The following is a 23,713-nucleotide window of genomic DNA, read 5'->3' as shown; positions in this document are numbered from 1 at the left end:
ATACAAATAGAGAACAATATTCTCACTTTGTCCTTCACCAAAAATTAAAACTGATGAGACCATAAATTAATCTACAGTTTCATAAGCTTTAAAATTGTATGCATGGAGAGTCTAGCATGATGGTCTAGTGGCTAAGGTCCTTGCCATGACCATGTCATGGTCCCATATGGGCTCATGACCCAGATGGCACACTTACCATCCAGATATTTGCTTATGGCCTGGGAAAGCACCAGAGGTTGGCCCAAAGCCTCAGGACCCTGTACCTGCATGGGAGACCCAGAAGAAGCTCTTGGCTTTGGATCAGCTCAACTGTGGCCATTGAGACCACTTGGGGAATGAACCAGTGGATGAAAGATCTTTCTTTCCTTCTCTCTGTAAATCCGTATTTCTAAGAAAAATGAATAAATCTTTCAAAAAATTGTATCAGAAGAGTCAGCATCTCTTCTAAATGGCAAATGTCTATTTATCATTCAAACAATTTATCTTGTTAAGAGGTACACTAATAAACGTCACTACTTGGGTCAGGATGTGATACTGATACACGTTTGGAGAAACAGAGTGGGCTGTTTCGCCCCATTTTCTTCTCAGACATTTCAGCAGCCTAGAGCATCCAGGAGAGTTTACACAATCAGTCCCAAAGGAGTTTTGCTTTGCCTGTTCATAACTCTAATCTGTTACTAGGCCAATCTCTTTCCTCCAGTTAGCTCCTGTGACATAACCTGTAGCAAGTGCTGAAGCTACTTGCTACAGGTTATTCACCTGTGACCTTGATACCACGTCTGTAAGCACATAATGCTTGGGTACTTAGAATAGACTCCTGTGTGAGTTAAAGGTGAAGTGCTTTGGATGGTATATTTATTTGGCAAAATAAAGAAACCACTTTTTTTTCCCTCTAGAGTAGAACATTATCTAATATATAATTTGATTCATTGAAACTTAGTGGCACTTACATTAAGGAAAAGCATTTTTAGGTTCCTCATATGCCACTTTTCCCCTACACGGTTTCATATACAACTTTCCCATTCTCTTGATCCTACTCTCTGCACTATTAATGTATCTACATTGGTAACAAATCATTTCGAGAACAAGTCAAGCTTTGGGTAAGAAATGAAAGAGGGAAGAAAAGGAAGGAAGGAAGGAAGGAACGGAAAGGAAAGGAAAGGAAAGGAAAGGAAAGGAAAGGAAAGGAAAGGAAAGGAAAGGAAAGGAAAAGAAAGGAAAGGAAAGGAAAGGAAAAGGAAGGGAGAAAGCGAATTACCATATTAGAATTGCATCTATGGGGCCTGGTGGTGTGGCCTAGCGGCTAAGGTCCTTGCCTTGAACACGCCAGGATCCCATATGGGCGCCGGTTCTAATACCAGCAGCTCCACTTCCCTTCCAGCTCCCTGCTTGTGGCCTGGGAAAGCAATCGAGGACGGCCCAAAACTTTGGGATCCTGCACCTGTGTGGGATACTCGGAAGAAGATCCTGGCTCCTGGCTTTGGATCAGCATAGCATCGGCCATTGCAGCCACTTGGGGAGTGAATCATCAGACGGAAGATCTTCCTCTCTGTCTCTCCTCTTCTCTGTATATCTGACTTTCCAATAAATAAATAAATCTTAAAAAAAGAGAATTGCATCTATGAAGAACATGGAGCATATCTCTTTGTATTAATATTAACATTAGCATCAGAGTTTATTTGAATTGTATTACAGTAATTATCATGCATTTGTGGTGTTCCTGAGAATCTAACATATTGATAAATTCCTTAAAAAAGAAAAATAAGTAAAATAAAACCAGTCAGGACTATTAAATAAATAAAATTTGCCCTGTTTTAGAAGGGTTCTATGTTTTAGCTGTGAACTTTTAAATCCAGAAGTGTAAATACCATCAATAATGTATCACAAAACACCGAGTGAACTGCACAAAGTGCATACTTATGGCACTGAACCCAGTATCGTTATATGGAGAAGCTGATGAAGGAGGTACAAGCCATTGGGACAGACAAGTGTTTGGTGTGGTCCCACCCACTCAGAACATTTACTACTAATGGTGGGCTACAAAATCATGATGTACACAACATGGTGTTTTGTAGGATACATGCATTATCTCACCGTCTTCAAGGCATGAGTTAGGTACCTTTTGAGGTGTCGTGTAAATGTGGGTTTAATCAAAGAACATTTTAAAAGCTCATTGGCCAGTGTGAGTTTGTGGTGTTCAAAATTCCATTTCCTCGCCTAGGGGAGTCCTAGCTGTGTGTGTGTGCCTTTCTGGTGACTTCATGAGAAAACTGGGAATTAGATGTCCAAAGAATTCCCTGTGATGTTTGCTCCTGTGTGGTGGAAAGTAGAGGATCACAGAATTTGGTGAAAGAAGCCACAAAAGCAATTTCTCACTAATAAGGGTTTTACTCAAACCCAAGAGTGGTTAGATTTCTGCTGAGAGCAATTAGAGGCTGTAAGTTTTTGCAGTGTGCCTAATTTTCCACGTCTTTCATGTAGTGGACTAACCAAACTTGCAGTTTTGGGGGGCATTGAGCTGATTATTGGCTTGAATTTGTTACTTTTTTGGTAGTAATGGTTGTAGCAAGTCAAATCTTATCTAATTATTCTAACATTCTGAGTATGTGCAGGTGTCTCCTTTACTCTCTCTCCTTCTTTCCTCCTTTGCCCTCTCCTTCTCCGTCCACCTCACTCTCACTGCCCCCACACACATGAATCTTGATTCAAAGGATTGTCTATTTTGAAACAATGGCAAAATAGCTGATGGAAGCCATTTCATAAGTCAATGTTTATAATTTAAATTCGTGCTTTTAGCAATAGGGCCATGGAACTTCCAAGTATTGTTTTTGCAATCATAAAAGGAATGTATGGGAATAATAACAAATTCAATGTGAAAAACATGGTAATGATTTTAACAAAATCCAACAGTACAATGGAACTAAAAATCAAGCATTCTTCACATAGCTACAACTGGTACATGGAGCCCTCTGTGAAAATGTGAGCTCTATAACACTGGATCACCACCTCACAGCATCCTTGCTGAGTCATCTTGTTGGTGCATTAACTTTTCCAACCATACGTGGACATCAAAGATTAGATTTCTTTGCAAAATTTTTCTGAACAACTACAAAATATGTTTCTCTCTCTCTATATATATATATGTATGTGTGTGTGTTTGTGTACACACACACTATATACACACACGTGCTATATATATATGAACACACATACTATATACACACACACATTTGGGACATTACAGTCAGAAAGTAACCAAAAAGAAACATGTCACCTTGCACCAATCAATGTATCCATTTATTCTAAGATACTGGACGCAGAACACATCTAAGGTGATATCAGGATTATTTCAAATTCTAAATGTTGCATAAACAAAAATAATGCTTAGATGCCATTTCAAGCTTATCAAAAGAAAATGACATATGTAAGGTTATATGCAAAAATCTCATGAGTGCAATACTACAATTTAAGTGCTGTCAGAAGTTGCCCGTGAGGACCACAGTTAGGTAAGTCCTGGGTAGGATGCTGACATGTTGCACAGATAGGACAGAAACCTGGGGAGGGGGTGTCAATGGCTAGGATACTGCTCAAGGAGTTTCATTTAGGAGCTAATGGTATTTCTTGGAAGCTCAAAAGCATTTTTGTTCTAGTACTTTTCTGATACTTATTTAAGTTCATGACATCTTGAAAATACATATTTGGCTCCCAGTACTTTTTCAAACCACAGAGGAGTAATAACTGTAATTTACATTTCAAACAGTCTTCTTAAAACATGACCATATCTACATATGCCTCCAAGCCCTATGCCTTTTTTTTTAAATTTTGTTTTTAGCTTTTAAAAATAGCTCACTTAACTTTGTTAACCATTTTATGGAATGATGTATTATAAACGCAAGCCAGTAGGGAATTCCCCAGGTCTAGAGATGAGAAAATAAGAGCCTGGGCTGACTCTAATAGTGTGAATTACAGCACTGTGGAAGACAAACTCCTGAAAACATTTCTTTAAAACACTGAATGACAAAATATTCCCCATCATTCTGTTTCTACAAGATAGCCATTACAGCTCATATTTACTAAATGCTGTGCTAGGTGCTGTACCATGCTCTAAAAAGTGAGCACCGCCTTGACCCGTATTTTAGACAAAAGCCAGGAGGCACAGGCCTTCCCGTGGCTGCAGACTGAGTGATGAAATGTGTCCTCTCAGTCTGGTCTCTGCCACACAGAATCTGGGCTCTTCCCAGCTGAGACCCATCCAGCCTCAGACCAGAAGGACAGAACAACTAAATCTGTTTGAGCAATCAGTGCTCTCAGAGAGAGGGACATGAGCAGATTATAAAGATTGTGTAAATGCTCACCCACTTTCCTGCATCCCAAGTCTTTTGGATTGGCTCAAAGAGAGAAAGTTACCAGGAAACATACACACACACACACACACACACACACACACACACAAATACACAATTCTTTCTTTCTCTGCTGGCCCCCAGAGAGGTTGGCCAAAAGGAATTGGAAGAACATGATTATCCTCACCGCATAATGAAGGACAAGTTAGCCAAAGAAGAGAGAAAGAAGTACTGTGCTCCGGAAGGAGAGTCTATAAAAGGCTGTTTTTGTGTTTATTTTTTTCCTCACAAATCTGGGAAGCAAGAAAAGTGACAAGAAAGAGAAAAGGCAAGGGAGGACGGAAGAGTGAGGGTTTGTGGGACCAGTACTGGCAGCGAGGGTGGCAGCTTTTAAATGTGGTGACAGATAAAAAATCAGCTGAGAACTGTAGAGCGAAAAACTGTTGGAGACAGAGGACAGAACAGCTTTGCTGCCGTGGGGGACACCAACCACCTGGCTCTGGCTTCGGCAATCCTGTGAGATGGGGTATGGACCTTGGATAGAATGAGGGCAGACAGCTGCCTTGCTCTGCAGCCTGTCAGGGCATCCTTGTGTCTGGCAGGGGCAGCCCACCCAGGACCCAGGCCTGGACCAAGGAATTCCAGCTCTGCGTTCATGCTTCTCACACGAGCACCAACAGCATAACCCACTGCTGGCTTTCACAGTTGCCGAGCTGCAGAGGGACACTTAGCACTGGTCTGGTTCTCATCACTATAACAAAATAGCAGAGGCAGGCTATTTGGTTTTCAAGAAGAGACCCTGGGGAGTCTCTTCTGGTGACTGCTGTGTTGTTGGCAGAGCCTCCAGGCCATGCAGGCTAGGAGAGAGGAAGAGCCTCGGTTTCCTTCCCTCTGCTTCTCAAGTTACCACCAGCAGGCAGTCCTGGGTGCTCTGCCAGAAGGGCCTCAGCCAACTTAATCCTAAAAAGCCCCACACTTCAGAGCAGTGAGATGTGAACCAGCACAGGAAAATGAGGAGGATCACTATCTTTCTTATATTCTACCTCTTAAATCAAAAACAAAACCAGAAGCAAAATATAAAAGCAAAACAACAACAACAACAAAAACCAACCAACCAAACCAACCAAACAAACCAAAAAACCTCCTTAAAAAAATAAGTTGTGAGTAGCCACCAACACACACTATCACAATTTGAGCTACTCTGGGCCTCGCTCTTCCATGATTTGTTGTGACCTTTATAGCTGTCAGTGATATTGCCCTTACAGCCTGCAAAGCTTGTCTGCTACCTGGGTGGGCATTATTTGTGGGTATTCTCAGCCCCTCAAGGGTGTGTATCATTGAGGTCCTGGCTGACTTAGAGAAATGCCTTCTCTCCACAGTATGCTTCTACCAACTAAACACAATAGGGTACTGTGCCTCAGACTTGGGGCTCCAGGCCAAGTGTTCACAGCTTAAATTCTGGCTGAAGTGCATGGTGCCATGATGCTGTAGATGTTGCTCTAGCATGGAGATAATGGTGACAATGACACCACAGTGCTACTGTAGACAGGAACTAAGTTGATCCCTGCCACGTGGATCTGTACATCATTGCCTCGAAGAGACATCACCGGAAGCTTAGCTGTTATCATCATGAATATCCTCTGTGATACTGCCAAAACAGAACCAGGACCTCCTATGTGAACGCAAGGATCTATGCACTTGGCCATCCTCTACTGCCTTGCCAGGTAGATTAGCAGGGAGCCAGATTAGAAGTAGAGCAGTCACGACTCAAACTGGTACCTATATGGTAGGCTGACATTGCCATTACCCACAACACAGCACCATCCCTGTTATTGCCATTGTTAAAGCCAGGACTTGGTCACTAAGGATGCTCATCTAGTATTGCCAGCTAGGTGACTACAGAATCACATTTCTGCTTTTAATCCAAATAAGAAATGGTGATTCCAGTAAAAAAAATCATTCAGACACAACTTCTCTTAGTTGAAAACTTTTATGGAACAGAACCATTTTCCAGATGGTTGCAAGTAAATCTGTAAGATAGAAATCCATATGGCAAAACTTTCAGAACTCTTTGGGTAAAAAAAGTTAGTATCTTTAAGACTGCCCCCACATTTTAAGAATTCCCATATACGTTGCCATGAATCATAGCTCAGTATCTCTTGGGGAAATTAAAAAACAAATAAGCTTATTACAGCCAATAGGAACTAGGGGCTAGAGCAAGCCATGTCATTAGAAGTCCCTATCATTGACCACTTCACCACGGATTATGCATGATGTGTTTCATGCCACAGAGTATGACATCCTAGGAGAGTCCCATGCTTTATTACTAGTTTCATTTCCAGTTGGACGATTCCAGGAGGCTGGGTTGGCATATGGATCTGTAATGGCTTGAGTTTTTCCTAAGATCTGCCCAACAGGACCTGCTGGTTAGGCACATCACCAGGAACTATTGACAGCTGTTCTGAAAGGAGCATAAGCACTGCCAGTCTTTGTTTCCTGCCACACTAACAGGCTCGTGTTCCTTAAACATTGGAGCCCTGGATGTCTTCCTTTCCAAGCTCACAATCAGAGTCCAGCTTCAAGACACACAACTGTCTTTGTGTTGATGCCATCTATGAGGAAAACCTCAGAGGTACAGTGATGACCTTGACTGCAGAGTCAGGCTGGCTTAGGCCCCAGTGTCATAGCGCAGCCTTCTGTCTGCCTCAATTCCAGACTCCCCTTGCCCTAGGCAATCTACAAAGTCAAGGAAGAAAGGGTTGAGTTCCCACTGCACCCTTGCCCCAGCACTGGGACAGGAAGGAGCAGGTGGGTGGATCTGAATGTGTTTTGAGGAGCCTGAAGATGGGGAGTACAGGAGGGAAATGCAGAGGGAAGCCACAGTTGTAGTTTTGTTTATCTTGAGCGTGAGCTATGAAGCTTCCCTGGACAACTGCTTTCTTCATGCTGCCTGGACGCTTTCTCCACACTAGAGCTCCCTGGGCCTCAAGGGCTATAAGAGATGGGCACTTTGCCTTTCAGGGTTTAGCATTGCCAGTTTGCCAGATCTTGTCCAGCTCTCCTGTCCCAGCTGACAATAGCATTTTGCCTTGCCTTGTCTCTGGTAGTCAAGAACCAGGGTCCACCTAATGGATCTCTGCCACCAAGTTTTACCCTGAAGTTGGCAAACTGTGTTCCTTTGTTTCTTCATTCTGAAAACTTTTCCTTGATTTACCTTCAGTAACTTCATTTTTTTAGAAGTGGGCCTTCTCCTAATCTCTAGGGACTAGCACCTATTGCTAACCTGCTACTTGGTGGGCTGTCACCTTATCATCAACTCATTATTGTCCCCTACCGAGGTTTCTGGATGTGGAGTGCCTGACCTGTACAGACAGCCTGTGTTCAGATATCACTTATCTCTCCACCCCAGGCCAGTATGCCCCAACCCCCTCTCCCTATCCTCCAGTCATTGGGGTCACTCTGAGGTTTGCCTATGTGGGTCTCAACTGACTACCCACTGCTAGATTCCCTTTGGTCATCCTCATTTGTCTACCCTTGCTCACATATTCTGGTTCTGTGCTCTCATGGGGCAATGAGGGGACTATTCCAGGTCTCCAGGAGAACCAGTCTTGCCAACTGGGCCCTAGACTTATAATCAATTAGTTTCATGGTGTGGTGACAAACGTCTGCACAGTTGTCTAACATTAAGTTTCCCTTCAGAAATTAAGAAGACAAAACTTGTCTGTTTTCTCTATGGCAAAGATTCCATTTTCCTACACAAAAACACATTTTTGACTCTATATGGCCATTTAAAAATTTCAACACTAACCCCAGGTACTCACCATCCTCCTTTGCTATTTTTTTTTCTATATTTTTTATCCTCAGTGCTTTTGCTGCATGCTGAACATTTTACTTATTTTCTTGCTTACTCTTTCTCCAGGTGGAATAGAAGCCCCACAAGGACAGGAATTTTGATTTATTATTATTGCTGTACCCAGAGCAGTTTAACACCTAAAACATTGCTAGGCAAGCATTTAGATATTTCAGTGGTAAATGAAGAACTGTGCTTTCTGCTCACTGGCCAGGTCATTCGCCACCCAGGGCTGTGGGCAGCCAGCCCACAAGTCTATCACCGTTCCTGGCCCCCGGCCTCCTTGGTTGCTGCTCTCTGGACAGCGGGCACAGTGCTCACCTTCAGCTTGTGTTCATGTTCCTTGTTGACCCGGGCCAGCAGCTGAGCTTTCCTTCTGTTGAGGGCATCAATAAGGGCATCACACTGGGCCACCAGACAGGCCTCAAACTCCACACTGTTTTCCTGCATGAGAAAGCACATTTCTCAGCTGCAGGATACAGAGCATCTCAGGCTGTCAGAGCATCCAGAGCTTCCCTGGCCTTGCATGGCACAGAAACCCCTGCTGCAGGGAATTACAAAGAACTCGGTCCATAATGCACACACTTTGATGTTTATAAAAGGTAGATGGGCAAACTTCCCTCTACAGTGGTAGAGTTTTTGTTTGAGATTTAGACGGAAAATGACAACTATTTATTGTCTAAGCTTGTTTTTATCAAAAGGAAACCATTTGCACAATCTGGAAGATATTAAGTATTATAAAGCCTTGGTCTGTGGTGTTGCACACGAGTCTCCCTGAAGGCTGTGCAAGTTCAGCCACACATGGTAAAATGTGGCAGTCAGTAAGGCAACTTGGAGGTGATACTGAACTATCACATCTAAGGAAGAAAGATGAGGGCAATGGCTTTCAATATTAAACAATAGCCCAATAAAAATAGAAGTATTGAGATGTAACAACAATGGGAGAACATACTCAGTGGCTCTCCGATTAAGGAAAGCAAAGTGTGCACACAGGTGGGCAGTTAAGAACAATCGATATTGCACAAATAATCTCCTTTTGTGAAAACCAGACACGAGCCAGCAGTTTGCAGGAGGAAAGGTACTTGTATTAAGTGAACAGGTGTCTCAAGAATGTTTAAATGCGGGACATGAAACTTTTTACTTCCAAAAATCTGAAAAAATTTTAAATCTGTATATGCCACAGACATTTCTTATAAACAATTTCCTCACTGAAATATGAACGTTTGCTAAAGGTAATCTTTTCAACAACTTAGCCATACCAATTTGATTTTAAACCATAAGCAGGAAAAAATATGAATTTGTAAATAAAAAAAGCCAAATACTTACCTGTATACCAGTAATACTTAGAAAAGAACACTCAACTAAGCCAAGGCAAACTTCTGGGAGCTGGCAAGGATGGAGCCTAATGAACTACAGTGTACTCCCAAAGCCCCTAAGAGTTAACGGTGTCTCTTTAGGGAAGAATGTATTGCAGGTACTTCCAACTGATAACTGTTTTCAAGTGCAAGGTCTTTGTATAAGGAATGCATTAGCAATGTCTATAATTAATACCTTTTGCCTTTCAAAGCAACTGCTTTTGAATTCTCAGAAGAGACCTTAGAAAACATCATGTAAGAGTTCTCTAAGCCCCATGCAGGGTAACACTAGGGATCTGGTGTATGTGTAAGAAAGAGAGAAAGAAAGAGAGAGAGAGAAATTTCTTTTTGAAGGCTCCATCAGTGATTTTGAACAGAAAGGAAGTTTTGGTCTGGGTGAAGAGGGGTGGGGGCAAGCCTGGGCTGCACATTTTGTGCCAGTACAAGCAAAGAAAGGCCTGATTGATAAACTCCATTGCTTTCCAAAACAGAAGAAAGTATAAAAACTGCTGGGTTTTTAGGGAACCAAAAGCTGTAACGGGTATGCATAACCAAAAAGTACAAAGAAGTCAGTGAGTAATGCTTTCAAAGCTTGGGTTACATTTAAAGAATAACTTACATCTTGATATGAACTAAATATTAACTCAAAGAGCCCACTTGTGGAGGTCAGATTAAGATGATTTCCATGAACTAAATCTCAAGGTCAGTAAGATGGGCAAAGTGTCTTTTAAATTCTGTTTTTCTGTGGGCCTTTGGAAATGTCCCCATAAGGTCAGAGACAACAAAAAGAGACACGAATCTACCCATGGCACATAAAGATACAAGAAAAGAGAGCTCTCTCCCTGCACAATGTCACGTGACAACCTCTTCACCCCCCCAGCAGCTGCTTTCCCTCCCCAGGGGTTCAGGTACCTGGATCTGCTGTACCATGTTGCGGAGCTGCACCAGGAACTCCTTGGCTTCTTTGGCCCTGTCTGACAGTCCATTCAGTGCCTGGGAGAGCTGGTTCTGCAAAGAGAAAGAGAGGGATGTCACAGAGCTGGAATTACACAGAGCAGTAACAAAGTCACACAGAGCTGTTCTCAGATCAAAAGATTCCCAGAACTGGGAGTCATCAGCCTGCTTGGATTCCTCCTGTGTGAAGCTGGGCCATTGAGCCAACTGGACAAGTGGATTCTGGAAATAATGGCATCCAGGATCCTTGCATGGGTTCCTGAGTAGTTTCCTGGCCATGACAGGTGAAAGCCTCTCCCAGCTGCTATCTCTACCTAGAATTTCCTCAGCTCACAATTACTTACTTCATAGTTTATGTCATGCCTATTGCTGGGGATTAAGAAAGCAGAACCCAACAATGAGCAACACTAGTATTGCCAATACTACAATCCCACAATATAATACAATACAATACAATACAAAACAAAATTGCCAACACTATTTAGCACACCCTAAGGGTCTGGGCTTGGGATATAAAAAATAAAGAGTGTCAAGAAGAGGACCAAGGAGAGAAGGTATTGCTACTGGTGTGATGCTCTGGGACTGCTCGGGTAGAAACACAAACACAATGGACATGATGCAATCCTACCTCACTCCACCAACACCCTCTAACTGTTCCCAAGTATTTCCCTATTGCACTAACTCTCCTCCACTTGAGCTTCCTAGTCCAGAAGGCTTACTCTCTGAGTTCCCACTCCACTCCACTCTCATAAAGATGCACTTCTGATGTGGAGAGAATGTTTCTGAGTAAAGTATCTGCTTTCCCAGCATCTCTTATCTATTGGGATAGCCATGGCACAGATTGCTGAACCAAAGGTTCTAAGTGGAAAACTTCTGAGGATGGAAAGGCCTGAGAAAGTTCATGTTCTTCTGCTGACTTGGGAACAATATGGCTGGTACAAGCCTCTCCCTTTCGCCTTGGGCTTCCAACTTTATGATGGATGTGATGTCTTCTGATTCTCATTTAAAAAGGATCAAAATAGTAAAGGTTGGCGGGGTGGGAAGAGAAAGGAGTCTAGGTTCTAATGACATCTTGGAGCAACTGAGCCAGCACTTGTTGCCTCTTGCCATTTGGCTTCTTCTTACATGTGAAAAGTTAACTGCTTAAGTCTCTGTACTAGAATTTTCCATCGTTTGTAGCCATTACACTGCACTGGCTACAAAATTCCATCTCTTTGGCAGGTTGGGCACATCCTATTAGTCCTCATGCACAAAGAATGCCTTTGAAAACTAAAGCACTTTTCCTCCTTGTCAACATAGTACCTCATTACCCTATCTATCCAGCAAAAGGATAGGATCTTAAAATTACAGCTATTGAACCTGGAAGTGTTTTTTCTTTTACATTTGCCTTATTAAATTCAAAATTGGGCACTGACTGTCCCTAAAAACATGCATGCCAAATGCCTGGTGGGAGCAATGTGGGATGGTGGAAAGAACATAGGCTTTCAAAAGGTTCAAACTGTGGCTCTTATCCTTACTAGAAAGCTCATCTGCTGAATGACTCTAATGAAAAAAAAATGGGAATAATAACAATATTTTGTAGTTGGGTTATTGTAACCTTTGAATGTATTAATCAACATGAAAACTATTCTGAATTTATAAATACTACCAGTTACTGGCTGTTCATTTTTTTTTTAAAAAATATGGTTTTACCTCATCCATAAAGGGAGAAGGATAAAGGTACTATTGTGGGCAGTGCATACGATCCTGTATCCAATACTCAGACCCCCCACTGGGGTACAGGGCAAGATCCATGCTTAATAGAAGCTATTTGCTGTGCTCAGGCCTGCTTATACAAACATCTGCTGACTGGAGCAGGAGCTACTGGAAAATATTCTTGGTCACCAATACTTGGCTGTATGTACTAATGCTATGGCAGGCTAGATGCATAGACTAACAGAAAGCAAAGATGAGCCTTCAGCAACATCCTTTACTGCGAAGTACCAGCAATCCCATCATTTGTGGTGAAAGTTTCTCCTCAATGATGATTTTCTATTTAATTTTTCTGAATGAGCAAAGGTTACTAGGATGGTTTTCCTCCTCCTTTAATTATAATCCATGCCTTAGGAATCACTCTTGGGGGTTTGGACACAGAAGCCAAATTCATTTGGCTACAGAGAAGTTTATCTATCTGTGTGACTCCTTGCATTACAAGCTTGTGTAATGCAAGTCATATCTGACACTCATAAAGATGTGCTAACCAGATGCTGTTATATACTTAGAAAAACAATGATTTAGTCATAGAAATTCCCAGAGTTTTATATTGCAATGCAATAAATGAAGTACAAAATGTAATTTATTTCCAGATTCTTTTTGGGGGGGTATGTTCAGTTCTACTGCTTTCTATTTAATGTAATAAATAGACTGTAATGGTATTTGATAAACAACTACATTATAAGATAAAAATCCAGAAATCTTTCTCCTAAGCTCTGACTGTAGAAAGTGAACAAGATCATGAAAAATTGTAAAGAACTCTTTATCAGTAGAAGTACTCTCATTGTAAGGATTTATGTGCACCTTGCTTTTATAGGATAGCCTTTTGATTATATTTATAAGCTACATCTGATGTAGAATGCCATTGTGATTGATTGATTTAGCTTCCTAGAAGCATTTAAATTCCTACTCCGTGCTAGCAGATGCTCTGTATTCAGGACCATGGAGCAGCACAGAAAATGAATGACCAGAACACTGAAGATGAAAACATGCAGGGTGTGTTTTCATTACAACATCTTTAGCTGTTCACGTAGTCATTAGAGACAGAAAGGTAGGGTTTTAAAAGCCATTTAAAATGCCTCATTAATGGCATTTGGGTTTCTTGGATTTTGTTTGTTTGTTTGTTTGAATTACTGTCACAATCTTAAAGTGAAGGAGACTGGAAAATGATGCAGCCACAAGGCACTGACCGATTGCCAGTTAGGTTGTACTTGAATCAGAGCATGCTCAGAATAGACATGGCCTCACACAAGCAGGCCCAGTTGTTCAAGCTTGAAGGAGAGAAACAAAATACTCATCTCCCCCTTCCCTTTTTTCATACCTTTCCCTCTTCAACTTCCACTCAGTTCCCATTGTGTCCCAAAATAGTGATGCTCCCCAAAGATCAGAATCTCAACACGGAGGTGATCCTGGAGGGGTGGTTCAGAATTCATTTCTTAGGCTCAGTAAGTGACTAACAGAATTCACTCCATCCTGATCAATTCCTAACTAACATCAGCCCAAGCAACCCAGATAGAAGACAGTATTTCCCTCACTTTCCTAGCTGTAAACATAAATCACTTGTCATTTCCCTCTCAACTCAGAAGTTTGAATGAAGTGTCCTGGCTGTCAATGATGTTAACTTACAGGTCTGGGATGGGTCAAAAAAGGTCAAAGAACTAGTGCAAAACAGACGAGGCAAGCTAGACCAACAGCAGTTTGATGGCCCAGAAAACGACTGTGCTGCCTCCCAGAGCATGGGGTACTTCCCAGACCTCCATGATGATGCAGTGAATGGGTCTCTTGATTTTGCTCTGGGAGTAATCTAGAAGTGACACTCCAGCTCTGAAATAATGTTGGACTGACTGAGGCTTCTGTATGGTGGCTTCGGTTTCCAGTGAATCCTGGCTTCCCCACTTTGTCATAGGTGGATCTATCAAGAATATTCAACAATTAATCAGCCTGTGCATCTCTCTCACAGTCTGCATCTAGGGAACTCAATAGATAATGCTCAGATTAGCTTCTTTATTTGCAACTTGGGGTTACAAACAGTAATTGCAACACAGGACCATGATGAGGATTTCATCACATACACAAAGCCACAATGCTAGCCCCTTCTTCGTGTAGATTATGGCATTGTGAGTACACCAGACAGAACTTGTGTGTATTAGAAGGCTCATGCTATTCAAACCTTCCTAAAGCATTGTGGTGTTTCCAGAATGGGTGAAGATATGGAAAAATGTGATATGTGGCATGTAGTTCCTATTCCATGGCTCTGATTGTTGCTGTTTCCCCTAAGCAATTATCTCCTTTCAAATGGAGCATAAATAAAATGAAGTCATTGTGGGAGGACAGATCTTAGATACTACAATGTTGTGACTGGATTTCAGGTTCTGCTGAATGTCTGCAACAAATTCTTTCAGTATCGCAGCACACCACACAAAAGCCACAGAGACTTAGGGAGCCAATGTCCCCCCAAGAAACTATGAACAATGTGTGAGGCAACGATTTTCATTTACTGTGCCCTAAGGTAAAACGTGTCCTGCAGAGCTCTCATGGGGGAGAATTGTGCTGCATTCCTGTGCATCTCCAATATCAGAGCTTGGCTGGTGAGGAGGGTAGGAGACTTGGTGGTTGGGCCAGACAGAGTCTCTCTGGAATTCACATGGTGGTCAGAGCTATCTGTCTTGCTGGGGAAAAAGACATTTGTTTTCTTTGAGAGGCAGATAAGCCATACTTCTGTCATTGGTTGTTGGACTATGCCAGACTTTGACTTCATCAGAAAGACTATATGAGAGAAACTCCCTAATTAGTAGGAGGTTCATTTGTGGTGTAGCAAGTTAAGTTTTCACTGCCTGTAATGCCAGTATCCCATTTAAACTTCGGTTTGAATCCTCCCCCTACTGCTCCATTTTTCAATCCATTTCCCTGTTAATGTAGTTGGGAAAGCAGTGGAAGATGATCCAAGTATTTGGGCCCCTGCCACCCACCTGGGAGATATGTAGCTATTGGGGAAGTAAAAGCATGTAAGAACTGTCTATCTCCTTCCCTCTCTGTAATTTTATCTTTCAAATAAATAAATTAAAAAAAAAAGAATTGTCACCATTTCAGAGCAGCAATGATTCCTGAACACAAATATCCTGTTCTTTCTTTTTAGAGGTCTTGCTTAGATTTCAACAACAACCAGAACTGGACCAGGCCAAAGCCAGGAGCCAGGAGGGAGGTTCTCCCACATCTTCCACAGGGGTTCAGGGGCCTAAGAACTTAGGACATCTCCCATTGTATATATTATATATATAACATATATTATATATATAATATATATTAGATTAATATAGATTAATATATAATATTGATATTATATATTATAATTATATATTATAATTATATATTATAATTATATATATAAGTATATATTATATATATATATACCTTATATATATATAATATATATAAGGTAAAGCTGTTGCCTGAGACACCAGCACCCCACATGGGCTTAGTTTCATTATCTGCTGTTCCATTTCTAATCCAACTTCCTGCTATTGGCCTGAAAAAGCTAGTGGAAGAATAGCCCAAGTGTTCGGACCCCTATCACTCACACGGGAGATGTGGAAGAAGTTTCTGGCTCTGCGTTTCAGCCTGGTTCACTGTCAGCTATTGTGGCCATCTGAGAAATGAATCAGTAGATGCAAGATTCTCTTTCTTACACCCTCTCTCTGCAACTCTGCCTTTAAAACAAATAAATATTTTAAAAATTTCTTATAAGACTTTGTATGTCCTGACGTGGTTGTTCCTTTACTTTGACTATGAGTATGAGAAGTGCCCACTCCTTTCACATTGATGAGGAACCATCAATCCTTTCTGGTAGCCCTAGCATCACATTTCTGAAACCTGACAATATGGAAATTAAGGTATCTATAAGATAACTCTCTAGTTCACTACCATTGCTTCAAATTATTCTGAGACTAAACAAAAACAATGTTTTACTATTCTAGCAATTGATCACCTTCATCGGCCAAAGAGAAGCTCTTTCAGTTATCTTAAAAGCTTCTACATTACATTTTGGTTTTCCTTGTCAGTATTGGAAGGTCTGTTAGAATCCAGTACTAACAGAGCAATTTCCATCAACAGTAGAATTAAGAGTGACCACAAATGTCATTCGGAAAAATGGATTTGGGCCATGTCTTTTCACCTTTTTCTCAGTATCCTCACCAGTTCATTTCATTGCAAGTAAACTGCAGTGCTAGCCTGGTGAAAAGAGGGATGGTTTCCATGACAACAGTGTTCTCTCTGCTACTTAGAATCTAGGATCTGACTCCCACAGAAATAAATCTGGCTAGGGGAATTGGTTGATATTGTATATGAATAAATAACTGTACAGTCATTTCCCCAAAGAAAGTCTGTGATAAGTTTGCACAAACACAGGCAGGTTATGTGAGGTGACTGTTGTGCCCGCTGCTCACATACACATTCACACACACACACATGACATGCACAGAAATGTGTGTTCTGAGCTGCAGTTCATGCTGTTCCCTACCCACAAAGTGTGGGCTGCACAACTTTGCCCTTGACTGACCTGTCAGAATCCAAGATAAGAAAGCATCCACAGCAAATGACAAGTGTTTAGCCCCAACTGCATTTCTATTTAGTTCCAAAACTAGGGGAGGATCTCAAGAAGTTCATATTATGAAGCCATTTTGCATGGATTCCAATGTTTTTGGTGCCAAAATAAGCTTACCATTTAATTCCATATTTCTACAAACTTCCTAAACTATTTATTTATGCATTTAAAAAGCAGGGTTACACAGAAAGAGTGGGAATTCAGGAAGAGAAGGAGAAAAAGAGAATCTTTTAATCTGTTGGTTCATTTGCCAAACGGACCCAATGGAAATCAGGAACCTCATGTATGTGTCCCACATGGGTGGCAAGGGCCCCAGTGCGTGGCCTATCTTCTGTTGCTTTCTTAGGTGCATTAACAGAAAACCAGATCAGAAGTGAAGCAGCTGGGACTTGAACCGGTGCCCATATGAGATTCCAGTGATGCAAATGACAGCTTATTCAACTACTTACATGGCAGGCCCCTTCAGGAAAACAGGAAGTATCTTAGTATTGGTTCCTTGAAGAGATGAAATTATCAAAGAAGTTCTTAAGCTTCCAGTAAGGTATATATTTAAATTTTTTATTATCCATTTGTAATGTGATTAAAATGTTAATATTACATAAGATTTTCTTTTCTATTTTCTTTATTACCACTTCTCCTTAATAATTGACCTTATTTAAAAAACAGATATATAGAAACTTGGGTCTGATGCTGTGGTGTAATGGGTAAAGCCTCTACCTGCAATGCTAGCATGTGATGAGTACCAATTCAAGTCCCAGGTGCTCTACTTCCAATCTAGTTCCCTGCTAGCATACCTTGGAAGAGAGGAAGATTACCTAGTGCTTTGGCACATGCACCCATGTGGGAGATGCAGAAGAAGCTTCTAGCTCCCAGCTTTAGCCTGGTCCTGGTCTAGCCTGGCTATTGCAGCCATTTGGGGAGTGAACCACTGGATGGAAGATCTTCCTTTGTCTCTTCCTCTCTCTTTCTCTAACTCTGCATCTCAAATAAATAAAATGAAATTTAAAAAGAATAAAAATACAGAAACATTTTTGTATATATTTTTTCATTTAAAAATAGCCACAATGTGATTGTTTCAAATATTTTTTAATAAACACATATTTCTAATAACAGTTGCACAAATGATAATGGCCTATGCCTACTTGTAAGAGCCCCTTGTCATCATTCAATTGAGCCAGGGTTCTTCACAACAGAGGACTCAGGTTGGACAGGAAGTCATACTGCAGAGAGGTGGGAATGGGAAAGAATACATAACATTGAGTGAGGGTACAAATATTGAAGGTTGTGTTAACCATGCTTTGTAGAATACAAACCTAGCAAAATGGTGCATTATGCTAAGAGGAATTGTTAAAAAGATTTATTTATTTTAAGGCACAGTGCTAGATAGAGAGGGAAACATATTGAGAGAGAGAGACAGACTCATTTCCTGGTTCTCTATCCCAAACCTGCAACAGACAAGGCTGAGTCAGGCAGAAACCGGAATCCAGAATCTCCACCTAGGTCTCCCACCCGAGTGACAGGAACACAAGTGTTTGAGCCGTCTTTTGTTGCCTTCAAGGAACATTGGCAGGAAGCTGGATTCAAAGTAGAGTAAGATAGGACTAGATCAGGAATTCTGGTAAGGCATTTTGGTATCCTAAGAAGCAACTTAACCCACTGAGACACAATGCTTACCCTGGTGAGCTGTTTTAAAAATCCACTGCAATTGTGTGACAGAAATCCTTCAACACCCAGGCAATCTTGCCAGGGAAGAAAATGATAACCAAACATAGTGAAGCCTGCCTCTGTGCACTATGCACTTTTCTTGCCCCCACTCCCCACCCCTGTCCTGCCAACGGTCTCTTGCATTCCTCTTCACAGGACTTGGGAAGGATCTGAGACCTACTATCCTTTCACTCAAAATCATTCACATTAATTTTTTACCTAAACCAAAGATTTCTCTTTTAAATCTTTCACTTCTAGCTGTCAGATGAAAAATTTTGTCTCAGTTAAAAGAATTTTCAGTAATGTTGAGAAGAGTGGGAACAACTTTAGCAAGGAAAGGACCTTGAAATCACATTCATTTTTGCCCTGCTGGCTACATAGGCAAACCAGAAACTGTTTAGGGTAAAGCTTTACTCCTCCATCTTTGCCCATGCAGGGGCTTTCTTCCTTGGCTCAGAGCAGTCTTCTGAGGTAACAGAAGGACTTGTTCTATGGGCCACTGGCAATGAGTTTTTCCCTGGCTCTTGAAGCTACCCAGTGTGGAACAGATTCTACCTGAGAGAAGTTCTTCTTATTCCAGACCTGTCTTCAGTCTTTTATAGGCCAACCCAGGTTGTTGCAGTCATTTGGGAGTAAACCAGCAGATGGAAGATATCTCTCTCAATCAATCTACATAACTTTCAAATAAATAATTAAATATTTTTAAAAATCCATAATAGTTTCAGCAACTTCATGTCCCTTTGGAAACTCTTTTCCCTCAAGGTATTTCTTCCTATTTTGTAATACCCTTCCCCACCCAAGTCTATCTGGTGCGTGCTCCCTGGTGGAGGGAAGGTCAGCAGCTTTTAATAGATCTGGTGTCTCTGGCTGTCTGTAGGGGTGGGGACAGTGTGAGTTCTGGGTTTGAATTTCAGGGTGAGTTGAGCCAGAATCATAGTTCTGTGATGACACACAGAGCCCTGGCTGTGGCTGTCACAGGCACAAATTAAAACAGAATGCATCAATAAACAAATACAAATAAACTTAAAATGCAGATAAAAATCAATTGAGATACTACTTCACACCCACTGTACTATACCCACTGGGATAACTATAGGTGAAAGACACATGACAAGTGTTGGAGAAATTGGACTCCTAATCGATTGCTAATCGTCATGTGAAATGGCACGGCCACTTTGTAAAAAAGCTTGGCAGCTTCACAAAATGTTACACAGGGTTACCACTTGATCTGCTTCCAAGGAGGCAGAATAGTCAAGGAGTCTGAAAGGATATATGCACAGCCAGCATGATGCAATCCAAATGTCCATCCGGTGATGAATGGAAAAATGAAATAATATATCCACATCATGAATTATTATTCAGCAATAAAAAGGAATGAGGCCCTGATACACAAGGTGATTCAAAAAGGGCACTGTGGCTACATGTGACATGTGACACATGACATATCTGAGTGCCAGTTTGAGTTCTGGTTGTTCTCATAATATATAATAGGAGGAAACAGATGACAACTCTAGTGAATGGAATCCTGTCACCCACAGAAAAGAACGAATGGAGTTTTGGCCTTCTGGCTTCAGCCTGGTCCATCACTGACTATTTTGGGCATTTGAGGAATGAGCCAATGAGTTGTGTCTCTTTGTCTCTCTCCATTGCTTTTTGTTTCAAATGAACGAACATTAGCATAGATTTTTTTTAATTTATGGGAAAAATGAAAAGATAAGCCCATTTTGGCTTAAGCTCGAAATCCACGCATAGTTCTTCTATAACAGGTATCTTTTATTAACTTCTGAAGGCCCCTCATAGGCTAAAAAGTACAACCTTGAAAACAGGTTAAATGAAAGAAACCAGAGGCAAAAGGTCACATGTAAGTGCTGTATGATCATAATTATATGAAGTTCTCAGAATGAAAAAGCACAAGTATAAATTAGTAGTTCCTAGGGGATAGTGGGGAGAAGTGAATAGAGAATGACTGCTAATAGATGCAGTTTATTTGGGAGATATAAAAATATTATGAACTCCTGCATTTATAAGGAAAGTACAAGTCTGAATTTATCCAAAACCACTGAAATATACCTTTTGGTAAATTTTGTAGAATGTGAATTACATCCCAATAAAGCAATTATGAAAAACAAGTTTCAGTATTTTTCTGACAAATGAAAAAAAGCATCAGTTATATAAAACCTAAATAAAATTTAGACCTCAGGCAAGTCCACTTTAAGTAAGCTAGCAGAAGCCATGAAGTCTAAAAACAATATCTAAATACTGTTCACTGAGAGGAAAAACAGTGATCCCTAGGAAATAGGTGCTATAAAGGCAACTTTACAGTGTGATTTTAAAAAGACATTTAAATGAGTCTAACATCATATTCTTATAAAAATGACTAAGAACCCTTACGGAGATTAGTTAGGTAAATCAACACTTTTTACACAAAGGGATATTTCTGAAGGAATAACGAAGTGTCCTAACATTGATCCTATTGAATTTGACATTTTTAATTTCAACGGCAAGTAGAAGAGGGCATCATCAGAGACAATACATAAATTTGCATGTATTTAAGCAAAATATCAGATTTAGGATCCAAAGAAATTCTGTTTGGGGCAGATTATGTGCTTTGCTTTTGATGTAAAATCGAAAAACAACACAAAACAAAACAATCTGTATTGTGGGTCAAGGAATGGGGAAATGTGGATGAGACAATTGTTTTCATTTTTTTTTCTTCCTGTATCTGGAGGAAAGGATAGAGGGCTCCTTTCAGCAGGCTAACTACATCAGTACCTGGGGATGCGGGACGGCCATTCAATATCATCCTATTTCCTCAATGTGGAGCGTGTTTTGAGAGTACTGTTTAAGCCGTTTCGGTAGTTCTGAGGTGTTGCTTATTTTCTTGTTCCAAAGCTGAAGAAATCTTTCCAAGGTACCTTGGCTGACTTAGTCTATCTTAAAGTCTCAACTTGATCAGATACTTGCTGTCAACGCTTGGCTGGGAGAGTTGTCCAATTTGTTCTGCCATCCATGGTACTAGAATTTCTCTGCAGGTCTCAATGATCCGTCATATCCCCCATGTATATGTCCCTTCTCTTAGGACTCCTATATAATTGGGGGCAGGAAATCCCAGATGCTATGGAATTATACCATAAAATTAAAAATAAATAATAATAAAAACACTAATTTCTGAAGTTTCCTTACAACTATCAACAGCTACTGAGAAAGGCTAATGTTTCTGAGGGAGCCTTCTTGAAAAAGTACTTTAAAGGGAACTGGTTCAGATGCAAAGTGTGACATTGTATTCCTTTTTCCCTTAGATCTTTTCCCCATTTGGGCCATGGTCTCAGTGACAGGAACTCTCACTGTTATTTGGCCCCATGAGACAACTTAGTGGGTGGAAGAGAGATGCCAAGAATGGCAAAGCAGAAAATACAAGGAATGTGGGTCTCTGGTGGCAGTTTAGCCACCATGAGCTGTCTATCTTTGTGTTTGTATTATGTGAGTTAGATACAAATCTTTATTTTATTTAGGCCAATCTTGTTTTCTTTAAATTGCAAATCTGTTCCTGGCTTTATAAGAGGCCAGCAGCGGCAACAACAACAACAAAATCCCAAATAGAACAAAAATAAACAAATAAAAGAGCAAAGGGTTAAGTGAATAGTTGCTACTCCCAAATATCTCCACTAGGTGAAAAGCTCCCATTAGGAATACTTTTTGTTTTTATACTTGTTTTTAAGGAAGAAGAAAAAGTCAAGCTTCCCTCAATAGAAGGAATTACTTTAATAATACAGTTGTTAGGTTCTTTGTTGGCGAGGACTGTATGTTGAGTTGCTGAATCTATTTGTCTAAGTGGGCAGCTATTTCTCAAATTCTGTTGATTGTCATCATGTGCATATACGGAAACAAATTTATTTACTGTGTGGGCTGATACTATTGGGGTTGTTCAAGGCTCATCTGTGGTCTAGCCTCATTTGCAAGCTAGCGCTAACTCAGCTCATGCGCTCAGGACTGTGGTGAGGCATCACTCTCCACTCTCTTGAACACCATGTAATTTTAGCTTAACATGGAAATTTCAGCTGTCTGCATCATCAAGTTGGACTGCCTGGAGAAAGACTGTTACCTGTCCCTGGAGGTCAGGGTGGCAGATGAGGCCAATTAGGAGCACTGTAGCAGGCATTCGCCACCTTACTGCTCTGGGGTACCATGGAAGGTTCCTTTCAACCAACTAGGTATCCTTTATTCAAGGAACATTAGGTCATAAATCCACATTGGAACACAGGAACTGTGACAGTATTGTCATTATCATGCATTGTTGGCATTATCTCAAAGACCTTCATTGAAAATGACAGGTAATTTGGATTTCTGTCCAAAAGAGCAAAGTAAATGGCCTCAATCAGACCTTGGTAGTGATTGAAGTTGACTATAACAAACAGGGAGTTTTAAAAAGGAACTCACATGTTCTAGTTTACCAGTTAGGAATAATATTACCATACCCAGAATGCAAACCCCTGAAGAATTTAAACTAATGAAAATAAATAAATAAAAATTGGTTATCTTGCTTTAAAAATGCAGGAGACACTCATAGTCCCTGAAATTTTAGTATCTTTTCTATTTCCTCCTGTTTAATCTCCTCTCTTCTATCTACAGTCTCTTTAATCTTTTTCTCTCTGGTCCTCTTTTGCTCCCTTCTCTATTTTGTTTCTTTCCTTTCAATGCAGTTATTCTTCATTCCCTTGCTCCTGGGCTCATCCACTCAGAGGACCTGTGATCCTTATAACCAGCTAACATCAGGAGAAAGGACTGAGAGGACTTGGAGGAGGGTTAGCAGGCAGGTCCTACTTGGGAGGTCTCTGTTGCCCACAGAGAATGGAAGATTTTCACACCAAGCACCCAGGAAGAAATGTATTCATGGAATTTGCTAGCGTGGGTGTAATTAGCAGATTGGAATAATGCTATTAGCTAAATCATTCTAAACTGCCATTGTTGGTTAGAGATGTGGGCTCCCCAAAGAGAAGGACGGGTTCAACATGCTGTCTGTACTTCAAGTCTTTTATATGGCAGCCATAATGATGCAGCTACTGAATATCATTAATATCCTTATCTGCCTTGAGTTTAAATGAATTTTCTCAACATAAAATTTTCCAGAATCATTAACAGAAGGGCACTTCAGAAA

At 40.8% G+C, this 23,713-nt stretch overlaps 1 protein-coding gene across 20 annotated transcripts in view; it reads right to left on the bottom strand.

The window, feature by feature from the left end:
- Window positions 1-23,713, bottom strand: part of LOC121168171 (E3 ubiquitin-protein ligase TRIM9-like) — a 94,782-nt gene that overhangs the window by 32,885 nt on the left and 38,184 nt on the right. For 17 of the 20 annotated variants that reach the window (XM_040998015.1, XM_040998014.1, XM_040998016.1 and 14 more), the window contains exons 2-3: window positions 10,461-10,556; window positions 8,515-8,637 (exon numbers count right to left, since the gene is read on the bottom strand). The exons of the other annotated variants lie outside the window; for them this stretch is intronic. In XM_040998015.1, the coding sequence (XP_040853949.1) occupies window positions 8,515-8,637; window positions 10,461-10,556 (219 nt within the window). The remainder of the gene's footprint in view (window positions 1-8,514; window positions 8,638-10,460; window positions 10,557-23,713) is intronic. 20 annotated transcript variants of the gene reach the window in all.

Source organism: Ochotona curzoniae, unplaced genomic scaffold (genome assembly GCF_017591425.1).
Source record: "Ochotona curzoniae isolate NIBS_2020 unplaced genomic scaffold, NIBS_Ocur_1.0 patch72, whole genome shotgun sequence".
In the NCBI taxonomy this organism is placed as follows: domain Eukaryota; kingdom Metazoa; phylum Chordata; class Mammalia; order Lagomorpha; family Ochotonidae; genus Ochotona; species Ochotona curzoniae.
The sequence above is the reverse complement of the archived record's forward strand: the minus strand, read 5'-3'. Positions and strand labels throughout refer to the sequence as shown.